The sequence below is a fragment of the Ochlerotatus camptorhynchus genome, unplaced genomic scaffold (assembly GCF_037179485.1).
Source record: "Ochlerotatus camptorhynchus isolate MF236.1 unplaced genomic scaffold, CSIRO-AGI_Acam_v1.1 ptg000251l, whole genome shotgun sequence".
In the NCBI taxonomy this organism is placed as follows: Eukaryota; Metazoa; Arthropoda; class Insecta; order Diptera; family Culicidae; genus Ochlerotatus; species Ochlerotatus camptorhynchus.
This window is the reverse complement of record NW_027040741.1, coordinates 2270235-2296385: the sequence shown is the minus strand read 5'-3', so window position 1 is coordinate 2296385 and position 26151 is coordinate 2270235. Positions and strand designations below refer to the sequence as shown.

Here is a 26151-nt window from a genome sequence, read left to right as displayed (position 1 = left end):
AAGATTAATGAGTGACCCAAATCTATTGCAGAATAGCTCCTCAACATAATCATTCTTGGCTGATCCAACCTATTTAGCTTGTCACTCCCTTTTGTACTCCAGTCAAACTAATCACTCAAGATTCGCTAAATGAGGCACCAGCTTTAACGTTCCAATCAAGTCTTCACCTTGAGAACAAAAACAAACGACGAACCCTCCTGGACACGACCACATTATCCTAGACGAGCCGGATGGCTGGTAAAATTGTTTGCATAACCCCTGAAGAAATTATGCAGCGTGAAATGATTAATTGAGAAAGATGCCTCATCTTTGAGCGTACGGGTATGCAAGAGAAAATCACGACGTGTTGAGTGAAAAGGGCTTCCAGCAGCCACGACCAACGCCACCGTGATGATGATGATGATGATGATGATAATGATTCTTCCTTTTCAGAGGGATGTCCCGCATACCTAGAACAACCTTATGGAGTCCACTTTTGTATAATTTATTTCTGCCACTAGCAAGAGCGCTTGTAAACCTCCACTCCGTACAAGAGATGAGAGCATGAAAGATTACTTAAATATTTCTTCCCGTGCGCTATTATTAGAACCCGATATGATTTATTGTGTTTATTTTAATTTCTGTTTTTCTACTCATTACCGTTGTCTTTGCAGTCCACACCGGTCGGTACGACCATCTTCAAGAACGTTCTGGCCCAGGACAAGGACGCCGGTGTCAACGGCCTGGTTGAGTACTTTGTGATTGAAGGCTCACAGCAGAACATCTCGGATATCTCACCGGATACGCTCACAGCAGCTGACGGATACGGAGTGTTCGCGATTGCCTACCCGCATCAAGGACAGGTATTTATTTGCTGGCATCATTGTTGAAGGAACTTAGAAAATAATACGATTTCGGCTAAAAGTTGATGAAAAAGTTATGAGTTATTTGGACAGGGGGTGTTTATACAAATACTGTCTTCGATACTCCAAACGATTAATTTCAAGTCAAACTTAAATGATATGTCAATTTATAGCATAGGTTTTAATTTGTACATGCCAACGATCCATGAATTTGTGGAGTATCGAAGTCATCTTTTGTTATTTTTATCATGATTCATAATTTTCATTTGAATTAAAAAATCTATTTATAAACATAACGAGCTTTAATTTATATAATTATCAAAAAATGCTAAAATTTACTATTATTAAAATATGGGAGGTCGGCGGAAGCCAGAATTCCTCACGAGACATAGTCAGCATATTGTGAATTCATTCCATTGCTAATAAACATAGATGAAACAAAATCCTCCAACTTCCCTCATGCTAACACATAAAAATGAAAAAGATACGCTCAATTGATTTCCAAGCATTGCAGTAAATCCTAAGCAGTGCTCCAAAATAATAAAACTAATATACCTACCAGCGCCGCAATCAATGGCGGTCGTGAAACGTGAGAATGTCCGCCAACTCCGTTCCTCAACTGTGAACTGGGCAGCGAGCAGTATCAGGTTATATGTATCCATAAAGCTAATTGATCCCAAGGTTCGAGAGGTGCACTCGGTTTACCAAATGTTGACAACCAATATAAACAGCAGCTCTAGTAAACTAAACTAAACCCATTCAAACGGTGATGACGATGACAGAGGGTAACCGGGACAATTCACCGCGTTCGTTGCTCAGTACCTACCATTTCACAATCAGCATTTAACACGACTGGTCGTATGTTGTTGAGGCAAGTCAGGTTAGAACCAACTCGTGCCAATCTAACAAGTGGGTGGATGGAAACACTTGAACGTGTAAATGGTAGACTACCCGTCATGATATCTCTGCTTGCCATCCCGGAAAGATTAAGATAAAAAAGTCGGTTGGTGTCATAATCGAGGCTATCGGTACTTAATAAATTTTCAATTAACACAAATCTCCCGGTGCGATTTTAAGATTTCTTTCCAACGGTTATATATTACCGCAAACAATCCGCCAACGGATCTAGGACCGGATCAGTGGGCGTTGTAGAAATGGAAAGTGTAAAGTTTAAAATTCACTTATCGAATGGTAGAGATCTAATTGAAGTCTGTCATCGTTGAATCCAAGTGAGATTGGTCATTAAAAGCGGTATGTTAGAGGTGTACTTCGCATCAGGCATTTGATGCAATCTGAGCGTACTGTGTGCAAAATACTACGCAATCTGAATATACACTGCTTTTGACCACACACTGACTTTGAACAATAAATGTCATAGGCTGCTGCGTTTGAAATGCACTCCAATAAAGACACTATACTTAGAGGAGCCTGCTGTGATGGGAATGTTCATCGCATGGCTACTAATGACTTATACGTCATTCTGAAATCACATTCGACTTGAGTTTTTACGATGTGTCTCAATGTAAATATAAATTGACACAAAATAGTTAACAAGGTATGTGATTTGCATTCAGATAATGCTATAAAATACCTGCAGTGAACCTACATGCCAATCATTTCCCATTACCTACAGTTATATCAAGGTTACATACAAGCGTCGTCAATATTACTCTATGAAAAACCTTAATAAAACTATGTGGTTTCGAAATAGTTTTGTATGCATCAGGTTGCAAAATGAAGATTTTTTCAGTACGAGGCTTGCCGAGTTGGATAATTACGACGATTGCTGAAATAAATCGAAATTTACAACAAGCTACGTTCAACACACTCAATGACACTTTTGATGTCGGACTACGTCTGTGATTTTTACATGGGGGTTCCTTTTGTGTAAACCGAAAATGGAACATGTAACGAAATTATGGAAGATTTTCAACGTTAGTAACTCAGCTGCCCCTGGACCAATTTCAATAGTTTTATCACCAATCGATCAGAAATATTTCTACACATCACAATGCTTCCAACTGTTGATTTTCAACAAGAAACTTTTGTATAAGTGGTAAATGTCAAGCATTGTCCAAAAGCGTCGAAATAACTAACAAATCCATAAATTACGTACATGCATATGCTGCTTCCCCAACACAGTCATCAGAGAATCGTTTCAGGCGAAACATGTTTGACAACAGTTTAACCCCTGTCCAGCAGCAGACGGGCCGACACTCTTTCGAGTGCCCAATCATTGAACCGAAGAATATGGAATTATCCGGTCCGATTTGCTGATCTAGTGGCCTACACATCATAATCATCTTCCAAAGGCTTTAAGCCTGTACTACCAACCGGTGGAAACTAACGATTTTAAATTGGCTCACTACTTGACTAGACTATCGGTCCCAAGCAAATCGATTAACGTATCCCATTCTAGTCGAAATTCTAGTACTACACAATGTTTGTTTACATTTGCTATGAAAGTTTGACAGATAAAATGAGGGGTTCGTGGATTTTCCTATGTTTCAGGGGGTGCATCGATTAGCTTGGGACCGAAGATAGTACCAGAGCTGAGCCAAAAAGTTGAGCACGTTTCTTCGGGACGTACTAGTCTCTATGGTACTACCATCGGCCCTTTTCAGGGCCACCAAGATTTTCCAAAAGAGTTAAATTTCTGTACATGTCCCAACTAAAATTTATATCAAAAGTTGAATGATGTATTCACTGTGCAAGCAAAGCACACAGAGGGACGATTGACTACGAAAAGCACTTTCCCTAACACAGATTTCAAATTCCACCCAGTCTCGCCGAACGGTGTTTATTCAATCACCGCCTCTGTTGAGTGGTGGTGTCCGGTCGTCATTAGCAGTAGCAGCAGCAGCAGTGCTTTCGGCGCGTGGCATTGTACATTTTTCTTCAGTACACAACGAAAGGCTCCCCGCATGCAGCTAGCTATCAAGGCTGCCCACAAGAGTTCTCGATTCACCGAAGAAGGAGGAATAGCCGCACCGCTACTGATCAGATTCAGTTGCTCGTCCTGAGCCGCTGTGGACCATCTATGCCAAGCGCGTTGACCTCGTTCCAAACAACATACAGCTCACCAGCCTCATCCGTGTTTAACACCCTAATAGCTCAGCGTTACTCAACCATAACGACAAAACAGTTATTTTCACCAACATGCCTTGCTGCCAGCCACATCCACCCCAAAGCTCTTTTATAATGCACCCGTTTGTGGTCAAATGCGTAACAATATTGAAGTGGTACATAAAAATACTTGCAATGTCCGAATACCACATGATCTTGTCAATCAACCAGAAACACTTCGAATTAAGGTAGAGTTTTCTCCAGAACACTAGAAAAGTGGAAACGAATCTCGAATTTATATGATTGATCGCGCATATCTCACGATTGGAAAATTTCAGCAAGAAATTCCTACAATCAATTTTTGTTTTATTTATTATCTATTGAATAAACCAAAAATTCCATCCATTTTGTACAAGGAAATGTGTAGTTTTGCTATCGGAAAAGGTGTCTTGGATGTAACTTCTTTCTTTTTTATCAGTGCGTCAATGATTTTTTGTTTTTTTTTTTATGTTAGTGACAGTTTTCTACAATTATCTCTTAGTCCAAATTTGTGTAGGTTAGTGTGTTTAATTTTGAAGAAAAAAAAAACAGTGTCAGAAAACTTATAGGCCACCCAGTTTGATGCATTACTCCAAAATATGAGTCTGTACAAAAACTGTATAAAGATTGTTGAAGGTTTATAGGTCGCGCAAATAGGTTGAAGTTTATGTGGAGATTATAGCACATTACTGTAGGATTTTTTTTAAATGTTTTTAGTTGTCCGAACGCTGAAAAAATAACTTGTGGTTGCCAAGGCTGTGATGAAATTGGGGTTGTTGTCTGACACATATTCAACTATCAATTAACTCTATTATCTCATTTTTTTACATTAAATGAGAAAATAGATCATCGCAGATAGGCCCTTATGATTGTGAACGCTAGGATTATGTTTTAAGTAATAAATGCTCAACTTTCCACCATCCCCCTTTTATGGAATCTTTCAAACGGAATGAGATTAAATGCTGCAGAAATTCGGGTTTCTTTCTATTATACACATGATACCTAAAAGAACAACGATGGAAGATCAAATTATCTCAAAAAGAAATACTTCAAAGGAGCCCGAAGCTTTCCCTCCAACAGATGTCCACTATATCTGCATAATCCTGCAATTAGGTAATGAACACTTAATCTGCAGATTGTCGCTACTCCCAAATAGTCGCGAGCTGATCTCGTTGCTTTTTACTGACTCATTCAATTCTACGAAATGCCGAAATCGCACCAATGCCGCTGGAATAAAATGTGACATTTTTATACCCTCTTATCAACCATATTTATCACGAGTTTTTCTCTCCCATATTCAACAGGTCACCGTCATTAAAACGTTGGATTACGAGCGCATTCAGCGATACTACCTGATGATTGTCGCATCGGTAAGTAGCCAATTTATTCGCATAACTTTCATTAGTCATTGCAAGTTCACTGCCCACTACTGCCAGCCCAGTACCTAGCATGGCTTAAAATCGCCTGCCCGAACTAAATTCCCTGCAGAATCAATTTCCATAAATCTGCAAACAAAGTTGCATAACTTTCTGCGAACTCGGGCGCACGTTGCATAAGAATTGATATTTTACATCCGATCAAGTTTGTTTACTGGCTAGCCAGTTCAATAGTGAAACCGTTCGTGCATTAGCTCGGTCCCGATGGCCCTCGGGGCCAGAATTCCAATTCGATTATGTTGGCTTAACGTTGTTGATAAGCCTGGAAGGCACCAGCCCGGAACAAGGTGGAAGAACTCATCCTTTCGATTCCCATGATGCAATTGTTGGATAAATCTGTTCTCTCCATTATTTAGCCCATGTATCCGAAAGGATTGCAAAAGGGTCACATCTCGCGCTAAGTTTGCGAAACGGCGTATTACATGGTATGCCATAGCTTCAACCCTTTCTAGAAAATGCGATCATTGGACTGATCCTACAGACCTTAGGACATTCGCGCTCACTTTGGTACGTTTATTAATATTATTTCCTTCTTGATTCGCTTTTACTTTCGGTCTGCAGATTGTTGTTTCCTTCTTCAATCGGTTGTTGTTTTTTTTTCTATTCCATGAATGAAAGCTTTTGCAGCGATTGTTTCGATTTCCCATCTTCATCTGAATAGGCTTCTTTTTTCGGTTTTGCACCGTTTCCGCTAACAATTCAGTTTGATTCTGAGCAAAACGTGAAAGAAGAAAGAAACAGCAGCGCCAACTCAATTTGTATTCATGCACGTTGTTGACTCGGGTATGCATCGATTCAGCTAATTTAATATATCGGAAAAGAGTGCATGTTTGCAATAGGCAAACAAAATGCTACGATTGGAAACAAAAGGGGATTCCTTTTCTAAGAAATGTTTGGTTTCCTGATCCAGATGACCTTTTGCCATCGGCGGCGAGTTACTGGTTTATTGACCTCAAAGGAATGCGATCAGAGGGCTGCTATGAACGATTTTAGTGCTGTATTCAGAAGTGATTTAGTGTTTCAACAGATACACTATAGATCAACTTCATTATCCTTCTTTAGGTGTTAGGGTCAATATGACTCGAAATTAACTTTCAAATACTCATAACTTTGTAAATAGAGAATCTGGACGCATGACTTTGCCTCTTTTGTGCATAGAGTGCAGACTTACGGTTCTCTTTTGCTTCTAAACAAGATAGAAACAATGCCTTTGAAGACAATTGATTATTTTCTGAACGATTGAACTTAACGCAAATGTTTCGGATACCGGTTCCCGTGGCCACAATCGACTTTATCACAATACTAAGCATACTACATAAGCTCTAGGCTTATGTGGAAATATTATAAGATGAGTTTTGGAAGTGTTTGAAGAAATCTTTCATTTCTGTAAATAAGAAGAGATCAGATCAGATTTGTGGCAACCCTTTGGAATGGTAAATAGGCAGCTATAAATGTAAGTTGTCCACATTTTGTTTCGACCGAAACTTCAAAGTTTCAAAAACTGTGGTTTCTATCGAAGAAATAATTTGATGTTTGATATGTCTATGAACAATGATGGCAACGCCTCCACAGGCTCAATCAAGACGATTATTTCGATAAATGAAATAATGTGCTAACCATATAGTCAGGTATAAGCAACGTTGCAGTTATAACGGCGATTTGGACGTTATGAATATTTAATGATTTAAAATCCATTACTAAATTTCAAATTCATTACGATATTGTTCGCAAGATAAACTCCAGTTTGAATAGCATCAAACATGGAGTTAGTTTTCAGCATATCAGTAATCATATCAATTAATGAATTCTGTAAAAAATCCATTTAAGGAGCAATAATGCTGTAATGTAAGCAATGCAAGTCAAAATATCAAAATTCCGATATGTTGTCTTACCCCAAACATTGGATTTGTGATTTTCACCACAATTTGAACAATTTTTTGGGATCGTCCTTCACAGGACAAAAAACCAAAAAGTGTGAGAGGAATCACCACAATTCATGCCTGTAGCAATTTTTGGAACCGTGACCCCATCCTTGGCAATTACGTCACTGGGTGAGGTTGTGGAAATTTCCTCCAGTCTTCCTGAAGTGTTCCCACTTCACTCGGACATGAAGCATAAAGCTCAAGCTAGGGCTTAAGGTTGTTTAGGTCACTAGACTTGAAGTGAACTAAATAAAAAATCGTAAGAAATTCCGTTGCCAGGACGCAATTTCATTTTCGTTTTGATTACTTGGACAAGCTCAACTCCAAGTAATTTTGTCAATAATATGCTTTGAATAAATTTAATAATGCTAGCTGTTAAAGGAAACATTCATCTACCTGCTGGTTTCATTAATCTTCATGAGTAAGCTTTTATTCGCAAGAAATCGATGACTAAAGTCATTGTTTACAAATGCAATTACGCCCCTTTGAAATGTTGACACTGAGTTGTTATAATGATATTCTGTAGTTACTACACAGATAAAAAATCTGGATTTTAACCATCGCTTAATATCTCCATGGTTTAATTTTAAGATATAGTCGGCATAAAAAATGAAACTGTTTACAAGCTTTGTATGCAAAACTGCTGATTATGCGCAATCACGCTTAAATTTAAATGAAATATGGTGTAAATTTACTAAATCAAGGGTTAATACCGTGTGCGCTATGTATCGCAGAAATGTTAATGATTTTTTTTTTTTCAAACGGTGTAGTTACAAGAAGAGGTAATAAAGAATGTGTGGTACACATAAAACCTGCCAATTTTGCTGTCAAAGAGCCACAATCAGTGATTTTCTGATCGCTGTTCGCGAAGAATCAAGAATGAAGAACGGGTGAGAGAAAATGATAAAATCGCTTATTGCGACTCTCATAAAGCGAAATTGACAGGTTTTATGTATCAAACAGAAACTTTACAACCTCTTCTTGTTACTTGCAAATACAAAATATAATTTTAATATCATTAACCTTAGTTCCCAGTGGCCATGTGGGTCCTAATTGGTGAAATCAGAAACCGAAAATTTAGACTCAAATAAACAATTTATCTTCGACTGTCCATATTATACGTTGACAGTTTTTGAAAAGAATTAGCGTTAGCGTTAGCGTTAGCGTTGTTATGATATACTTCGTAGATTGGATACTAGCGACACTCACGTCTCTTCTGAAAATCTCAGTTAGATTACTTTCAGGAATAATGCTGAGGAGTAAACATTGGTTCCAATCTAAACAAGAGTAACAGAAGCATGACTGTCGCTATTCCTGGCCACGCCCATCTTTACCATAACTAGGGATAGGGAAGGAAATGTTGATGTAGTACTTACTTAACGAGAGGCCACCGACTTAGCGACACCCTCATAAGTGCTACGGAGTTGGAGGGTTGGGTAGGGTATTCGGTTTGGATTCACCTCAAGTTGGCGATGCAACCAAAAGTATGTATTGTTTATTTGTTGTTTATTTAATCTCTCGATAGCCGGCTATCGAAAGAACATATTAATTTTGTTTAGTGATAATGAATTTTAAGAGTCATGACGGAGGGCTTGGGATTAAACCCATGATTTTCTGCTCAGTAAGTAAAAACGATCCCTCCAGGGTCATCGAGCATCTCAGAACCATAACGCTTCGCGACAATACAGGACTACGTTTTCGCTTGATATGCAAATAGTTTCCGAGGTTAATGTTCAATATCAAATATACAAATGATGGTGGCGATTTATTGTGCTGTGGAAGAGCTTGGGGTTAAATCCATGATTTTCTGCTCAGTAAGCAAAATCGATCCCTCGAGGGTCATCGAGCATCTTATAATCCACAGCGCTTCGCGTCAAAGTACGAATATATGGATTCTATTATTGAATAACTATTATTTGCAATAATTACATGAAATAAATAAAATATAGCTTAGCTTAGCTTAGATTGACTGCACATATCAATGGTTGCTACTCCGTGATTGATCAGAATCAGTGAAATTGTACAATTAATCAATTGAATGGGGCTGGGAGTGACCGTCCATTCTCATTGTACAAGTTTCAGTGACTCTATATTTTGTAGATCAATAACGGCGCCGGCCACGTCCTTGCAATCAGGTGGGAGTAGGGAAGGAATATTAGAGTGACCTTTGTTGTTTGTGGGCCGTGTTTACCTCTGCACCCCAACAAAAGACACAGGAAAGGAGATATTGTTAGTAAGTTGGGTTCGTTGGATCAGGATTCACCTTGATAAGTGATGCGACCATGGTTTTAAATGAATCAGTGTTATCATGCATTATACTTGGATTTGTGAAGTTCTTAAGAATACCGATTGAAACACAATGTAAAAAAATAAAAGTTAAGAGTCTCATCCGAATCAAATGATTCCAAACGATACGCATTCATAGAAATTAAGTTTAAATAGACAAAAGTAGAAAAAAGGAACAATCTCACCAAATCAGTCCAACTGAATCCCTTGCAAGCAGCTATGTCGCGCTTGGTGTAGTAGCTCCGATCATAGACCCGTCCTACGGGGATCAATCCTCTGGTTGAATGTAGTCGATTGCTCCTAGTGCGCAGTTAACTTTTAATGTCTATGATTATTTCCCTCGTATTTGTATTGTAAAAAAGTGTTGTATGTAGTATGTAATTATGAATCCAAACACGTGGGACATTTATGTGATTTGTCATTCTTACCCAGTTCGCGCCTCAATTCATTGAACATAAAATTAAAAACGTTTCGCTTATAAGTATTTTCTGTTTTACTGCTATACATATCGCATCAATATTTTTGTTTGTCATTTTTTTTTTAAATGACAAGTTTTAAATCCTACTTCTCCATTAATGCACTCAATGTTATTCCATCTATGCTTTCCCTTAAAATAAAAAAAAAATAATTTCAATATGTGTTTCATATATGTACAACCAGTTTCTCCGTTTTCAATTTGCTCCCTAAGTATCAAAAAATGGCTTTATTATTATCGGTTTGACAGTTTTTGAAAAGAATTAGGCCAATTACTCTCCCTGCGTGGAAAATCATTCATATACAATTTTAAATGTGATGGGACCGTGTAGATTTTCAATTTTTCCCGTCAATCTCAAGTAATAATATTGATCGTCACGACAATGACATAGTTGAGCTGAATATAAAACAAATATTGCAAATTATGAGTACTTAAGTTCGAATGTGCATCACTCTTCAACCCACCTAAGGTCGCAAATGAGGTTAAATCCTAAATATTCTGCAACCCGTGCACTTGAGTTCCACCCATCAAGCGTTGCACTAATCAGTCTAATCAATTTCGCCAGAAAATCATGTTGTAGCATAATCTACCAAAACTTCTATCAACCAACTGCTGGATGTCCTTGACTGCCCCGCCGCTTCGTCGAAGTCGCTGCTTTGAAATTGCCCAGTATTTTTCGATTGGTCGAAATTGCGGGCAATTCGGAAGATTCATTAGCTTGGGGACAAAATCGATCTTGTTGGCAGCATACCACTTTAGAACCACCTTGGATTAGTGGCAGCTGGCCAAATCGGGTCAAAAGATGAATTATACTTACGGATTAGACTGGCTTACATTTATATGGGGGATATTTGTATCATTTTTTTTCAACGCTCCAACCCCTAAATTTGTGCTATTAGGTGAGAAAATCAATCTCTGAAAATTTCAGCTCATTTGGATGTAACACGAGCTAGCGCTTTTGGATGTATAGGGAAATAGTATGCTTTCATTATTTCGTGCATAGAACTGGTTCAGTAAACTCGATTAAGCTCAGAATTTCAGCACATGTAGCTTAAACTATAAGGAACAACTTTGCTGAAGCATCACGATTCAAGTTAGCATTATGGAGATATTAATTATTTTACTTATATGTGTTTTAAGAATACTTTTATAATTTTTCTTCGATTGGCACTGATCAATCCAATATTGAACGCAAAATGTGATCAATTATAGAAACTTTACATCAAACATACTTAAATTCCTCAAAATGTCTCAGAAATATATTGAGATATATTTGAGATATTTGGAAATCATACATTATATCTAAACAAATGTAGCTCATATTATTATATTACGTACATTAAGATGTATCAAGTTTGAATAGTTCTTTCGATCTGTATTGAGGTCCTCAACAACTGTACCAAATTCAAATATGGTTACAATTTGGATTAAACCTAAGATTTAAAAAAACTATGTAGAACAAATTAGTCCAAGATCGCAAATCAATTAGATATTTTTGCTAAATGTTACTGACTTTTAATTTCAGTCCAAGTGTGCAATGCATACCTATAAGCTCATACACAGGTCTGTCTGTATGCATGGTGCAGTAAGACAAAAGTAAAGTATCTTGAACGCCGAATTCAGAAGAGTTATTTCTAGACAATTGGCACATTCCAGTCTGTAGTATAATAAATGCAAAATGAGACCATTTAACCTACCAGAAGACAATTTCTTCCGCTCACATAATCACCAAAATACGATGCTTGTATGTTGTTCACAAGCCGATAATTCACCATAGACAGATAGTTATACATTACCATAACATCTGAACTCCCCCAAAAATTCTTCTTAGAGAAAGACGTGAAATCATCCCTAAGAAAATGACAATTCTTACATGCATCGGAATAAACAGTCTGATAGCCATCCCATAACTTGTGTTCATTTTTTTTTTTTGCCCATTTTCTCTCAACTGATGAATTCGTTTTCAATTTCAAGCAGCCATGGTCGTAAAATGTAAAATTTTATAAAATCGTGTGTTATCTTCTAGAAGCTGAAATCTATATTTTTCGCAGAATTATAGAGGTACGCAGGAACCATGCTTGAAAATCCGTTCAATATCAGGGCATACACGCATCACCCGGACTGCAAAAATTCTGGAACTAAAACGTGCGTACAAGTTATGACTCATTTTCGTAACAAATATGGGTGATAATTAAGATAAAGGGAGAGAGATTTGAATTTAAGCCAGCTAAGTTCAAGGTTATATATCGTTCAATCGTTCGAAAGCGTTACATCGTTATGACAATTTTTTAAGTGTCAGTTACTCCGAATCACCTTGTACTAATGCACGTCACACATCTTTCGAAAGCTTTGCATGCTCTCCCTAGTTTCTCGCTTATGAAAAAAAATACTATTTATGCAGGAGTCAAATAATACTCAGCACAAGCGTGAACCAGACAATCCCTGCCGATGGTTCGATCAAAATTGACTAGCGTTAATCCCAGACACAGCACCTATTTCTTCCATGTCATATTTTCAGCAGCTCCTATGTTCTTGTGAACTAAGCATGAATAATAACTACATCATTCTTGTTAATCGCTCAACTATCAACTTAATGCTTCAGCTAACGATGTCTCCCCTTTGGACACGGAACTCAGTGGAGGCTGAAAATAATCATAAACATTCATAATTACCACGACATACCGTGAGCATGGTGTTCGCTTGCTCCGCTACAAAGTATCTCTTTCAGCACCTGTCACGATAATCATGCTCACCGAGCACCATCGGTAAGGTGCTAGCTCAGTTTCTTCGGTGATTCAATGCTCAGCCAGGTCGAGGGAATATTATCACGAATTTTTGCGAAATTGAACGTTCTTTACGGGTAATTGGCTGCCGCTGAAAAAAAAAAGTAAAAGTTTCAGATTCCACAAACGAACCCACTTAACAAGCCCTCCGATCCCGAGCCTTCCAATAACTATGGTGTGGCAGTACTGAATCGAAGAAACGATCAATTGGCATTTTTACAAATTCACATGATGATCGTTATGATCTCGTGCCGCAAGCATACGGGAGTCATTTCATTTCAATCGAGCGTTGAAAATCGCGAATCATCTTAACATTTCACGATTGAAGCACCGGATTTGGAAATCCTCTTTGGGTAGGCGAATAGCACGTGGGAAAACATAAATTGAAGGGTTGGGTTGCTGGCAATTTGATGACTACCATCGAATAATGCATTTATTTGTAATTAAATACTTTTCATCAAAGTTTCAGAAACCTTGAACTTCAAAGTTTTATTTAAAAAATAAAACAATAGCAAGCAGCATTATTCCCCTTCTCACGTTATACAAATGGATAATAGAAGCAATGGTTATGCAAGTGGGTTATCTTTCACGACTTGTGATCTTCTTTTAGCCCTGCTCTCAACGGTCTGGTACTTGCTTAAGAAAATAGAAATTAATTGGTTGTTTTACATTAGCAACTACACGTTGTCGCGTTCCAACACTGAATGTCGGTTCACATAGTCCCCGCAGATTGGCTGCAGTCATACCACACGGAAAACGAGGAAGATACACGATATGAACTTTACCTTTAACGTTATTGTTTTTCGTTGTTCTGAGTTTTTTTTTTCTTCTGCGCTGCACATACCGTGTTGTTCATTGAAGTTCGCCGAGCTCCCGCCCTCCAAAAGCAATTTTCCATAAGGTGCAACCGCATTCAACCACACAATAAAATCGTATCGGATTTCTGCTTGCACTCGCTCGCTCATGTGGGCACAAGCTGAATGTGAGGCGCTGAATCAAGCAGCCGGGATGGGGAGGGTGAAGAATTCATGTACACGCAACAACATAGTTTACAATCTCGGTAAGCGCGTTGAAACTAATTTACACACGCTCTAGACCTCCAGTCAACGAATCTGGCCGGCATGATGTGTGACTCGTGTGCATTGTCAGTGCAGTTTTGAGGATGCAGCAACTTCCCCTTCCACATGTTCCTTCCTTTCAGTTACAGAATGATAGCACCCACTTTGGAAGGTTGTTATTATAATGTAGGGGAAAACAGCCCAAAATGCATCCCGCGGGAAAACGCCCGATGCGGTATTTCATCAATCAATTTGACAAACCACAGTGCTAGTTTAGTACTTAAAATGGCATTTCGGCTCAAACACAAAATTAAGAGTGGAATAGCTATGAAAACCAAATGGGGCGTTTTGCCCGGGGTGCATTTGTACCCTGTTCTACCCTATACTAGATCACGAAGATCAAATTGTTGTTGTGGTAGACCGTTATGCTACCGTGCTGCCCGTCCAGAGCAAAAAATCAGAATTATTACACTCTGTGCTATTGAGATACAAAATTCTTCGTAACATGGTCTGTTATGAATCATGTACCGTTAGCACTTAAAATTAAAAGAAATCAAGATTATAACAACTGTAGTTAGGGAAATATCATTCTTCTAACATATCTTGTCACAAAATTACTAATTATGGTAAAAACTAAACTGGGTTTTTAACAAAATTTTTGGGTAAACACTGAAAATACTGTTTTTTTTAGATCATCAACATATAAAAGATTTCCCTCCACCCAGCACCATCCCCTGTTTGATTTACAGATTTAAAAATGCCGCCGGGATTCGAACTCAGACGTCTAGGATCTTGCCTAATGTAGGGCCAAGCCATTTGCTCTATCTGAACTCTTGATGGAAGAACAGTTCTGAGATAATAAACTAACTAAATTGACTGAATTAACAGTAAAATGGGGTTTCCCAACACCTCTCACTCACACTTGCTTCCCTCATGTGACTTACTACATTGACGTAAACGATGAGTGGTCAGGAACACAGGTTGTTGTTTTATTGTTAACTGATGAATTTGATCAGGCTCAATCGAATGAACTATACAGAGCCGAGGTTTTCTTGTTCATTATACAATACAATAAATACAATAAATCTGAAATCTGTAGTCAAGAAGTGCAATACAAAAAACACCTTATCCTCCTCTATTCAATAAGCTTCTTCCATCAGAACGGGATTTATTTGCAGTGGTTTCCAAATATGGCAATCTCGCCACAAAGCAAAGGAACGGGCGGTCTTCACTTACAAACTCATCACACTTCCAATGTCGGCAGCAAAACGATCGACCAAGCAAACTGCGGATGATGAACAATGAACACCGCACAATAGCTGCTATCAAGTATACAGATGAGCATACAAGATCGACGGAAAACAAATCAAGAAATATTCAATGCTTAAAGAACCTCGATCGTGCGTGAGGTATTACTCGGTTCGGTACGTGTAATGAATGAAAATTTTGTTCGTGTTGAAACTTGATTCGATTTGAGGTAGAAAATAAATGTCGCGATCGCGATCGAACATGCAGGCTTGGAACTTGACCAATTAGATTTTGATGTTTTGTTGTGTGCGTACGCATTCTCCCTAATACGATCATGAGGGCCGTTGTAGAAAACTAGCGGTTATAACGGTGGGTCGTATGACGTTTATTTTCAACCATCAGCTTACTTAAGTGTTTGTAAGGCATAACGGCGTAAGTCCAACGATATTTGAAGGAAAAAAAAAACATTTTTAAACGCAATTTGATCCGTAATGCTGAATTCTGATTCATGGTTGAGCTTTCCAAGGGACAATACGTTGACAATCGCTAGTGAGAAAGAACTTGGTCAAACAAGGCAAAATCTAATATTTATGTGCATTACTATTTTCTTTTTTTTTGTAAGGCGCTACTGAACCAAATTTACAGAGCCGAGGATTCTTGTTCACTCAACAGAACATAGTAAATTTAGAGATAAAAAGTACACCACAATAAACACTTTATCTTCCGCTATCCAATAAGCCTCCTCGATCAGCATTGGATCCGCTTCCAGTGGTTTCATTGTATGGCAGTATCGCCAAAGGGGGGCAGAGTGCTTCAATTGCAGCAATGGATGCAAAATGTGGTCATCACTCACACACTAATCACGATACAGTTGCTTTCCAAAGTCGACGACGCATCGACCGAAAGAACTACTGATGAAGAACAATGAGGAAGACCACACAATGGTTGCTGCCGAGTAAACAGACGATGGCGTTACACACATTGAGAGTGGCCTGCTTCTGTCGACAGCCTATTGAACACTGATTTATGCGTATTAGAGTTTGTAAACTTTACAATCCCTACTATCCACTGCTCATTCGATCTGTATTGAGGTCCCAAACAATTTTGCCATCATAATAGATCAGAAAATACCCGACAAGGAATAAAACTGTGCAAATTCAAAAGAATTTGGCTTTGATCCTGATTTGCTGGATATATTTATAGTTTGTATGGAAAAATGTATGTAAATCGGAATTAAACTATTCATTTGCTTGTCAAAAATTTAAAAATTTCTCAGATGGAAAACAAAAACTATGCCGAACAACTTTGATGAAGATCACAAATTGATTAAAATATTAATCTATTACTTAAGAGCAAGTGCTCCGTAATTTCTACAGGCGAACATATAAGCTTGTAAGAATAAGCGGAGCACTTGGCCTAATGCATAGTTTTCGTATTCTAAGTCTCAAATTTTATCAAAATTGAGCAATTTTTAAATTTTCACGAGCAACTGTATGGGGATCTGCCATACAAACTTGACCCACTCTAATACGTATATTGAGCGAAATATCTCGGCTACCATATAAAAGCTAACTTTGGGCAGAACTTCAGCCAAAGAGTAGTTTAAAGTCCTGACATTATTACTTTTTAACACATTTGATTTTTGACTCTTTTTTGAAGAAATTCTATATATGTACTCATCATGACAATCATGATGATGATTAATTCTTATTTCCATTGATAAAAGACTGACTCAAAACATTATTTGTTTCAAACCAGCTGCTTTTGTGTTGAGTGCTCTAGCAAACAAATAAAACAGAATAAATTTATTAAAAAATCACTAATCGAATTCGAGAAAAAAATGTGTTAGAGGGTTTTGTTACAATCTGTACAAAAAAGTCATAACTGTTTCATATATTCGTCCTGCCTATTACTTTCTTCACCTTAATTTACTGCTTTTTGCAGCAACCGTTTCTCCAAATCGGTTCTTGGTTACCTTTACAATCCGGTAGTCTTTTTAACTAATGATGTAATTTAACAAGCATAGCTTCATAATTACGGTTTTATTCATAGGCATTATCCTCGTTTCTTGTGGGCAGTGCATAGTCTTGACTTCTGCGGAAAAAGCTATACAGTGGCATTCGGGCTAATTTAAATGGCGCGATATTAGAGCGTAAATGTGGCATTTTTATGAACCATTTCATATACCCTAGGTGTCGTTCGTTTGCAGTTGTGCTGCCTAAGATCATGATATGATTATTCACCCATGTGTAGGTACATACTGAAAGCATACGCGTAGGCTTTCAGCGATTGCGATATACGGCTCTCTGGACGTACGACGAATAGCCCTAATGAAGGTTCATTTTGTGTGCTCTGGAGTGAATTAATGTAACCCGATGGCAGGAAGGTGATTTCACGCTGCATTTTTCTCTCTGTCACTTTGATCGTGCGCACGAACGTCGGTATCGAATTTCTCGGTACGCGTGCTACCGCCGCCGGATGATGGCATTGCTCTCCCGCGGTGGTCCAAAGAAACTTCGCCTCCCCAGCTTAGGGTGTCTAATCTAATCTAAACGCTTATGATATACATACATGTAAGGGAAATGATTTCTATTCCGAATCAAATCGAAAACGAATCAAAAGAGAAATCAATAATCGTTCAAATTCCATAATTACTAGCTTTTCTGGAAATGAAGAATAAATATAATTATGACCTAATGCTTTGATTACAATACTGATGAGAGAAAGGAAACGCAAATCAGAACCATTGACGGGTGTGCGCGCAGCCAAGTCGTAAAAGCTTGTTGAAATTGAACCATTCACTCGTGCTCTCGTGCCAGGTATCAACTTTCGAGACTACTTCCATTTAAATGGTAATTAAATTAATAATGCAAATCTCCCAAAGACCCACTTTTCAGATTTTAAAGTTATGGTTTAAGTTTCAACCACCATGAATGGTTTTGTTACGTGTGTATGTGATGACTTCATCGGAATCACCCAATCGTCTAGCACTTCCGAAAAGTTTAAACTAACTCCATGCTAATCCGACAGTCGCTAACTGACGGATAATTGATTTGCTGTTCCGAGGATCTAAAATCCGACGCAACTATTTATTAAGTCTCCTAGTGCGCTGCTAGCCATTATTCAACTAGGTATTAATTAACATTTCATTCATAGTTTCCGCCAAACTTGTTGCGCGAGAAATCTTGAAACTGGAGAAAACGAGCTACTATCGGCAAGGTACCGGCAAACTCTTCTCTCTCAGTTCAGTAACTCCGGAAGATCATAAATTTGCTGATCAATTTATTGTGATTATCGATCCGCAGACTCTGGGCGGTAGGTACATTTGCATATTTTTGTACACCCGACCAACAGGCCTCGGTCTGGGTATTTCGAGAGTATGATGTTTCCTGCCGTGCAGAGGCGAATATTTATGGAGAGTTCAGAGTGTCGGCACGAGTGCAAAAGGAACAAGATCCTGCGAACCGGTTGGTATACCAAATTTGGTATGTATGCGGTAAAAACAGGTGTGAATCGGAATGGTAGAAAGTTTCCGGCCGCCGTCATAAAATGCCACAAAGAGTTTATTGATTTTTTCCCTCGTTTGATATCTTTGCTGATGACTGTTATATAACCTTTTTTTATATCCTAGCACTCTCAAGAAAGACTAACAAATTTTTTACTATTTTTAATCATATGCCCAACCGATTCGAACATGAATGTGGCGTTTTGCCGGCTTGATAGCCTTAGTGTTTGTTTCCACAGTTATTAATTGAGAATTTGTTATGCATGAATTTGTATATTGTGTGAAATGGTCTGAAGGGCAGGGAAGTTGAGGAAATTTCCAACCCGAAAGATTTATCTGACTGAACCGGGAATCAAACTCGCCACCTCCGGCTTGGTGATACCGTGTCTTTACTGATTAGGCTAGCTGATGCCCAATATAAACATTTGAGTAAACATTTGTGGGAAATAGATTTTCCTAAAACCTACCAGCTTAATTGAAGAAAAAAAAAATAAAATTTCACAAAATTCCAAGCATTTGCTAATTCCATTTACAGGATCTCCAATTTCCCCTTTACAACTTTCTGTTATAAAACATTGATTTGAGTCCATTTCTAGCTAGAACGTTTTTTTCGGAAGAGTGTTTAAAACGAAAAGTGTGAAGGACATAAACAAACCACATGTTTGTGCCCAGATATTATCAGAACATTTCGATCAACATAATCTTCTTAAAAATAGTGTTTTTCCACAATAAATCCAATAAGTTCGTAATTTTTCCGTGGTTTTTGACACACTTATGATTGTTTAGAATAAATAAATGTGTTAACGACATTTGTGAGACATTACATGGGTTTGGGAGACGATTCGAACTGTAGGCAATTACAGCTTCCTGATAACATATAAAAAGTCTGATTCTCCTAAAAGCATATTCATGAAAAACGCAATAATGCTCTGAAATGAAATTACTCCTTCACTATTGATATTTTCATGATGTACGCCTCCAAAGGTGTTGCAAGTGTTATAATTTATCATCCCGAAACACACTTTTGCCTATTTTTTTTTTTTTTTTTTTTTGATGGTCTGCCTGTAAAAGACTTTCCAAACAAGTTCCAAAACAATGAATTTTATTTTGCACAGGCGTCGAATACCTCAAAACGAACTTTTGCCCCACTCGAAATATTGCCCCACCTTACTGTATGCATGGGTATTTTCTTTATGTAATCAAGGTTTTGAGATTGTAAAGCATCCAGTTAATGATCAGAAATATGGTCCAATCTCTAAATGAATTATTATAGTGATAGCGGTTACTAATTTATAAGCCACGAAAAATTTAAAGTCTAATGAAAGCTTTGATAGATGCCGCTTGTTTGAACTTTTTACTAAATGTTATGATTTGTTTGAATCAAGGTAGCAATTGCTTATTCCACATAAAACAAAATTGTACGGAAGATGAGATGTTAGCATCACATGTTTTAATTACCACGATAAATAATTAAATAAAATTAAAAGTAAGGTACAAGAAGAGGTTGCGCAGTATGAGTTAGACATATCAAACCTGTTCATTTCGCTTCCAGAGAGTGTTCAGTTATAATAATTATAACTGTTATAACTGTTGTAACAGTTATAATTGGTCGAGATAATTTTCAATTAGTAAGATACTGTTTTTGACAGTGGTCTCATTGGGGAAGTCGAAACGAAGCGTTTTTCGTATGAACACTTGTACTAAATCAATCGTTCCATAATGTGGCCTCAGGTATTATTTACACGGTTTTTTTTTCACACGGTTTATTTTTAAACGATTTCCACGAAATATCGCGGTTTGTTTTTAACAATTTCTCTACAATGATACAGCATTTTGAACTGATTCCAATCAAAGCATCAAATATCTTCATTTTTCATCATCTCCATTGATTTGTTTTCCGTCCATCTTGTTTCCGTGCTGAGCACGCTACCGACGCCAGGGAGGCAACTCCAACACTTGGACCCTACCTATCGACTCATCAACTCATCAACTTCCGAAGAAAGACGTGATCAGAGATGTTATGCATCAGAACATCCCAGCGGCGCCGACTGGGATTGAACCTAGGCCAGCTGGGGTGAGAGGTAATCACACTTACCACTACACCACTGGCGTCGCTTATATCTTCATTTTGAAGACCTTTGGAATTGAAGATTTTGAAAACATTTCATTTGAAAACTTTTGAAGACATAGGATACTTGAAAAGGGAAGTCGATTTTTGAGCACACAGCTGAATGTTTGGACTTCGTATTTAAGTAGTTTTTTTTTAAATAATCTTATTGTTGTTACTGAAAACATCAGTAATCATACATTCATCACCAACAAAATGATTTTATAAAAAATCTTCTCATAATAGTTAAAAAAAATCATTTCCTTAGGGGTTGCGTATTACTCCACGTTCCTCTACGTGCCGTTACGATGCTTGAAAACAGGTGGCTGCTGTTTCTGAGCATCGTTTGCTTCCTCTCCGCTGTTCTTCTCGGCATCCGGGAACGTCACATCCATCTCCACCAACTCTTCTTCCAGCAAGTCAACCGAGGAAACTCTGTATCTGTATTGTTGTTGTCCATTGACGATGCATCTCTAGTCACTACACCACCGTAAGAACAGGCGCTACTCTGCTCTTCATCTGATGTTGGTTTTCTTCTTCCTGTTGTTGTTGTTGTTGTTGTTGTTGTTGTTGGTGTACCGGCTGCTTCCGATCTTTCCGCATGCGGTAGGAATTCACCCGATGCTCCTCCTTTTTTTTCCTTTATTTTCCGTCGATCTTGTTTTCCGTGCTGAGCACCAATGCTACTGACGCCAAGGAGGCAGCTCCCACACCCGGGTCCCACCTATCGACCCATCAACTCATGAACCGGGGACCAACGGCTTTACTTCCCTGATCAAAGATGTTATGCCTCAGAACATCCCGGCGGCGCCGACTGGGATTGAACCCAGGCCTTCTGGGGTGAGAGGTAATCATGCTTACCGCTACACCACCGGCGCCGCTGAGGCCCCTCCTTCTTACATAAGAAACATATGTTTTTGTTCCCTTGATAGAATAGGTTCTCCTTCAGATTGAGGAAATGCAGTGAGTTGGTAATTTCCTGTACCTGTATACATATTGAGGTCCAAGCCCACAGGGAATTCTTCCTAAATGACACGCTTCAAATCAGTGCATTTAACGGCGCCGGTGGTGTAGTGGTAGGCGTGATTAACTCTCACCCCAGCAGGCCTGGGTTCAATCCCAGCCGGCGCCGCCGGGATGTTCTGAGGCATAACATCTCTGATCACGCCTTCCTTCAGATGGGAAGTAAAGCCGTTGGTCCCCGGCTCATGAGTTGATGGGTCGATAGGTAGGGTCCAGGTGTGGGAGCTGCCTTCCTGGCACGTCGGTAGCATTGGTGCTCAGAACGGAAAACAAGATCGACGGAAAAAACAAACCAAAGGAAAAATAAAAAAAAATCAGTGCATTTCCCCAGTACCAACGCTTGATCGCTACTAGGGACCTCTGGAGGAAGATCGTAAATTCGCACGTATTGAACGCCACTCCTCGGAGGCAACATGTATATCTCAACTGCCTTTCCATCAACATAATGGAAAAATAATTGCTCATGGTTATGCAACAACGCATGAAGTATCTATTCCCCTGACTTAAACTTTATGACCAGTGATTTCTCCTCCGCAACCGGAAAGTAGCAATCATCTGAACGGGTTCCGCATCCAGCACATTCATTAAATTGGCAATTTTACCCATGGTGGGTTCCGTACTTCCATTTGCGACGCTGAATTTATTTCAACGAATATCTCCGACAAAAGCGAATCAACTGCTTACAAATATCGAATAAACAAACTATCGCGTGATCCACACCGAAACACATAGCTGCTGCTGTCGGCATCTAAGAGCACACGACAATTACGTTTGAATTCTCCTCAAATCTAACATGGAATTTCAGTCAGAATGCTCTTAGAATACTCCTTACAATTCCTTTGTATTTTGATCCTTAGAATTCTCTTTCATTTCGCCCCTAAGTTCTTCAGATATTCTCAAAAAAATTATCAATGTAACGCCAAGAAATCCAGATTCAGGGATATTTTATTCAACCTCAAGAACCTTGAAAACTTTCCCCGATCTATTATTTTAATAATTATTTTGAAATCTGGGATTTTGTTCGCGCAGGATTTTGCATATTTTAAGGTCTAACTAATTTATGTATTTCACAATCTGACTCATTAACACGTATTTAAGACCAAATTTAATTAAAATGCTTTGTTCGAAAAATACAAGCATTTTAAAAATTCTCTCCCATACCTCACTGTAAAGAGAATTTGAATTCGTCATCCTTTCGATAGTTCTTATGTTTGCCACGAGGGGTGACTTTTGATCGTTAATAAATACAATCGGGCCTGATATGGTATGATATGCCTAGTCAGTTTAGGCACGGTATTACCAATCCAAAGGCTGTGGTTTCGATTCGGTCGAGAGGTCCCTAGGTCTAGGTCTAGGATATCTTTCGAGTTGAAAATGCTCAAGACTTCCTAGAGCATATGGCACATTAGTAGTACACAGTTTTTGCAACACAATGTGCAAATTCATGCAACTAATAACTGTGAAAGTGCTTCAACGAACACTAAAAGCTCGTGTAAGAGCGTCGAAGTCAGGAAGAAGATGAAGTTATAAACATAAACACAACTAGTGAAAGTCATTCGGCCATTTGCAGTGCTGTGTAAATAGCCTACAATTATGATAAGCTTTTGTCAATGGTGGTTATGACCTAAAATATGTTAAAGTGACTAGGTATAATACAAACAAAGTTTTAATGAACATTGAGATCATTCCAACTGGCCGGGCCCACATTAGTCAGCCAGTGATCCCCCTAAACAGGTCCAGGGAGAAGTGGCCAGATTCATATTCCTTATCATATTCCATGGCCATTTCGCAACAGATTTAGGACGTCATATGGAGATGCGGCCAGTTACCATTTCAACAGAAATCCGTCATACGATTTAAATGAAGAGTTTTTTTGGTAAATTTAACAGCAAAAAAAGGACATTCTTTTAATGAGGTCAAACTTTAGATCCTTAGGAGATTTTTGATTACACAGAAATCATTTTGATTAAGATGCTGTTGCGCCTATAGATTCTCAAAATCTTATAAATATCAGATTACGTCAATGTGTAAGCATACGTAACCACCATCACAGGGCTGGGCCGATTTAAAAGTGTTTCATTTTGCATTTTGCAACAAAATAAATATGCGGTGAGCTGCTATGGACGATCTATAGAACCATTATTAGATTTACGCACTTTTTGATGTGTTTAAAATTGTTTAGAGCTTTACGGAACCATTGGTGATTTTTATTTCATTGCATTATTTATTTAAAATAACTAAAGGCCTCTGGGAATGTGGCACAATGAATTTTACTTTTCCACCTGGGCAGCGTTTTTAAAAATATATATATATCTCTTAAGAGAAGTGTGCTAGTTATGGCACTAATGCTCTCCTAATTGGCCATGTCATTTTTCAACGTAGACATTTAGAACTGCAGTGAGACTAACTTCCCGCGAAATAAATTTAAAGATTTAGCCTGTATGGCCAATTAGACGACTAGTGCCATAACTGGTACACTTCCCCTAAACGTTGTATCATTATTGGAAACAACATCTTAGGACCCGCTACCATCCTCAGTAAATAAATCGATCACTCGTTAATTTGATCTCTCGTATCTTCCAGATCTCTAAGAAATATAGTCTGCCGATCGTAACCCCTGCGGTTTTGATTTTGGCATTTCCTTCGTTACATTGGATCCAAGAGTAAGTTATTCAATGAAGAACCATTAATTTCCCGCACTGTGGAGTTCCGTTTCAATTTATTTCCTGCTCACCAGCAAGTTTAATTTTTCAGTCCAGTATTTATGATCACTTCATCGCACCTTATTTATTGAACACCGATCGGTTTTCGAATATGTATCAAATTCCTTGATGCAAGTTTGTTTGCGCTGCTCAGCGAGTATCCCCCAGGGGTAAAACACAGCTTTATTAGTCTGGTCCCGCACGTGTTTGAAACTGGAAACCAGACGCTGGTATCATTACGATAAAATTTGATTTCCTACTGGAAATGTGTTCGAATAGCGCCGGTGGACATGCCGGTGCGCAAATCCTAACAATACCATAAACAAACAGCCAAGCAAATTGCTTTATTTCAAACTGCCACACTTATCAAAACTTAAATTAATCAACAGCTTAATGCTTTCGATTTTTGTCAACTGCTTCTGCTGCCGCATTTACGGCCTCGGAGAGATCTAATTGTGGTGTCTACACGGGCTGGCGAGACTGAGAGGGAACATTTTATTAATTTATTGCAGTCATTTAGCTCAAACAACGCCATTTATCTCCCGCACTCGCGGGTGCGCTCAAGTATTACCACTGCTGGCTGGTAGGTTGGTCCTACCGTTCGTTAGCCCAGAGCGCAATAAAAAAAGACGCGATGGAGAGAAAATAAACAAATCGATTTGGCTCCAGTCTGATTGCCGCAGGTTAAGGCTTGAGGTGTCCTGGGCGTTAGGAATACCTCTCTTTCCTGCCACTACTCGGTGGGAGAATTTATTAAATATCATGCTTCGTGCTCACTAGTCACTGCCAAGTTCGCAAGAATCTCGAAGTTAAATTCCGTAGCAAATTTAATTTTAATTTGTGCACCATTTGCACATAAAACGAGACAAGGTGATCAATAGGACTGAACCAACCATGCCAGGGGGTGATTTAGCACCAATTTAGAACCATTTCTATATACTTGCTGATACGTCACATTTCCCGCAGTTTACAGTAGTAAAGAAACCGTAATGAACCGCGAGGCAACAGAAAATAATCGTTTTAAATCCACTGGGTTCAAATGTCAACAACGTTTCGCGTGAGCATGATTTGGAATCTAAATTTATAGAAACCATCCCATTTGTATATGCTTGTTCAGTCACCGAGGAGGGGAACGTACAGCATTAATAAATCAACAAAACGAAAAAACTCATCGATATGCCGGCACACTATCCACCGTACAAAAGTTCTACCTGTTGCTCGAATCACATGGCCACGGTAGACCTTGAAGTGCATACACACATGTTTGGAGTTGATATTTCTCCAGCTCCGCTAAAAGATTTCAATCAGGCTGCGGTCTCTTGTGGGGCTCCGTGTAACGAACGCCAATTCTTTTATTTTTCAATTTAACTTCTAGCTCAGCACATAGCGCGAATATCTTCCCATAAAAGGATTTCTATGTCGGTGCATAACGAATCAGCGTTTTTTTTTTTTGATAAAGTTTGCGAGTGGGGGAGTTGGGTAGTTGAGGTGATTTATTATTTGGAGAAGTAGGTACCTGGGCAACGAGTTGAATATGTGGAGACTCCCTGCTGCGCGCCGAGAATTCTAGTATTGAATAGTAGATTTATGTACATTCAAGTTTCATCCATCAGTATGCAAATTGCACTTGTGGGTAAGCTGGCTGCGTTTTTCACAGTG

At 38.6% G+C, this 26151-nt stretch overlaps 1 protein-coding gene across 2 annotated transcripts in view; it reads left to right on the top strand.

The window, feature by feature from the left end:
• The window catches only part of Cad99C (cadherin-99C), a 396119-nt gene that overhangs the window by 300930 nt on the left and 69038 nt on the right, over nucleotides 1-26151 (top strand). For both annotated transcript variants that reach the window (XM_065226462.1, XM_065226461.1), the window contains exons 7-8: nucleotides 654-842; nucleotides 5252-5317. In XM_065226462.1, coding sequence (XP_065082534.1) covers nucleotides 654-842; nucleotides 5252-5317 — 255 coding nt within the window. The remainder of the gene's footprint in view (nucleotides 1-653; nucleotides 843-5251; nucleotides 5318-26151) is intronic.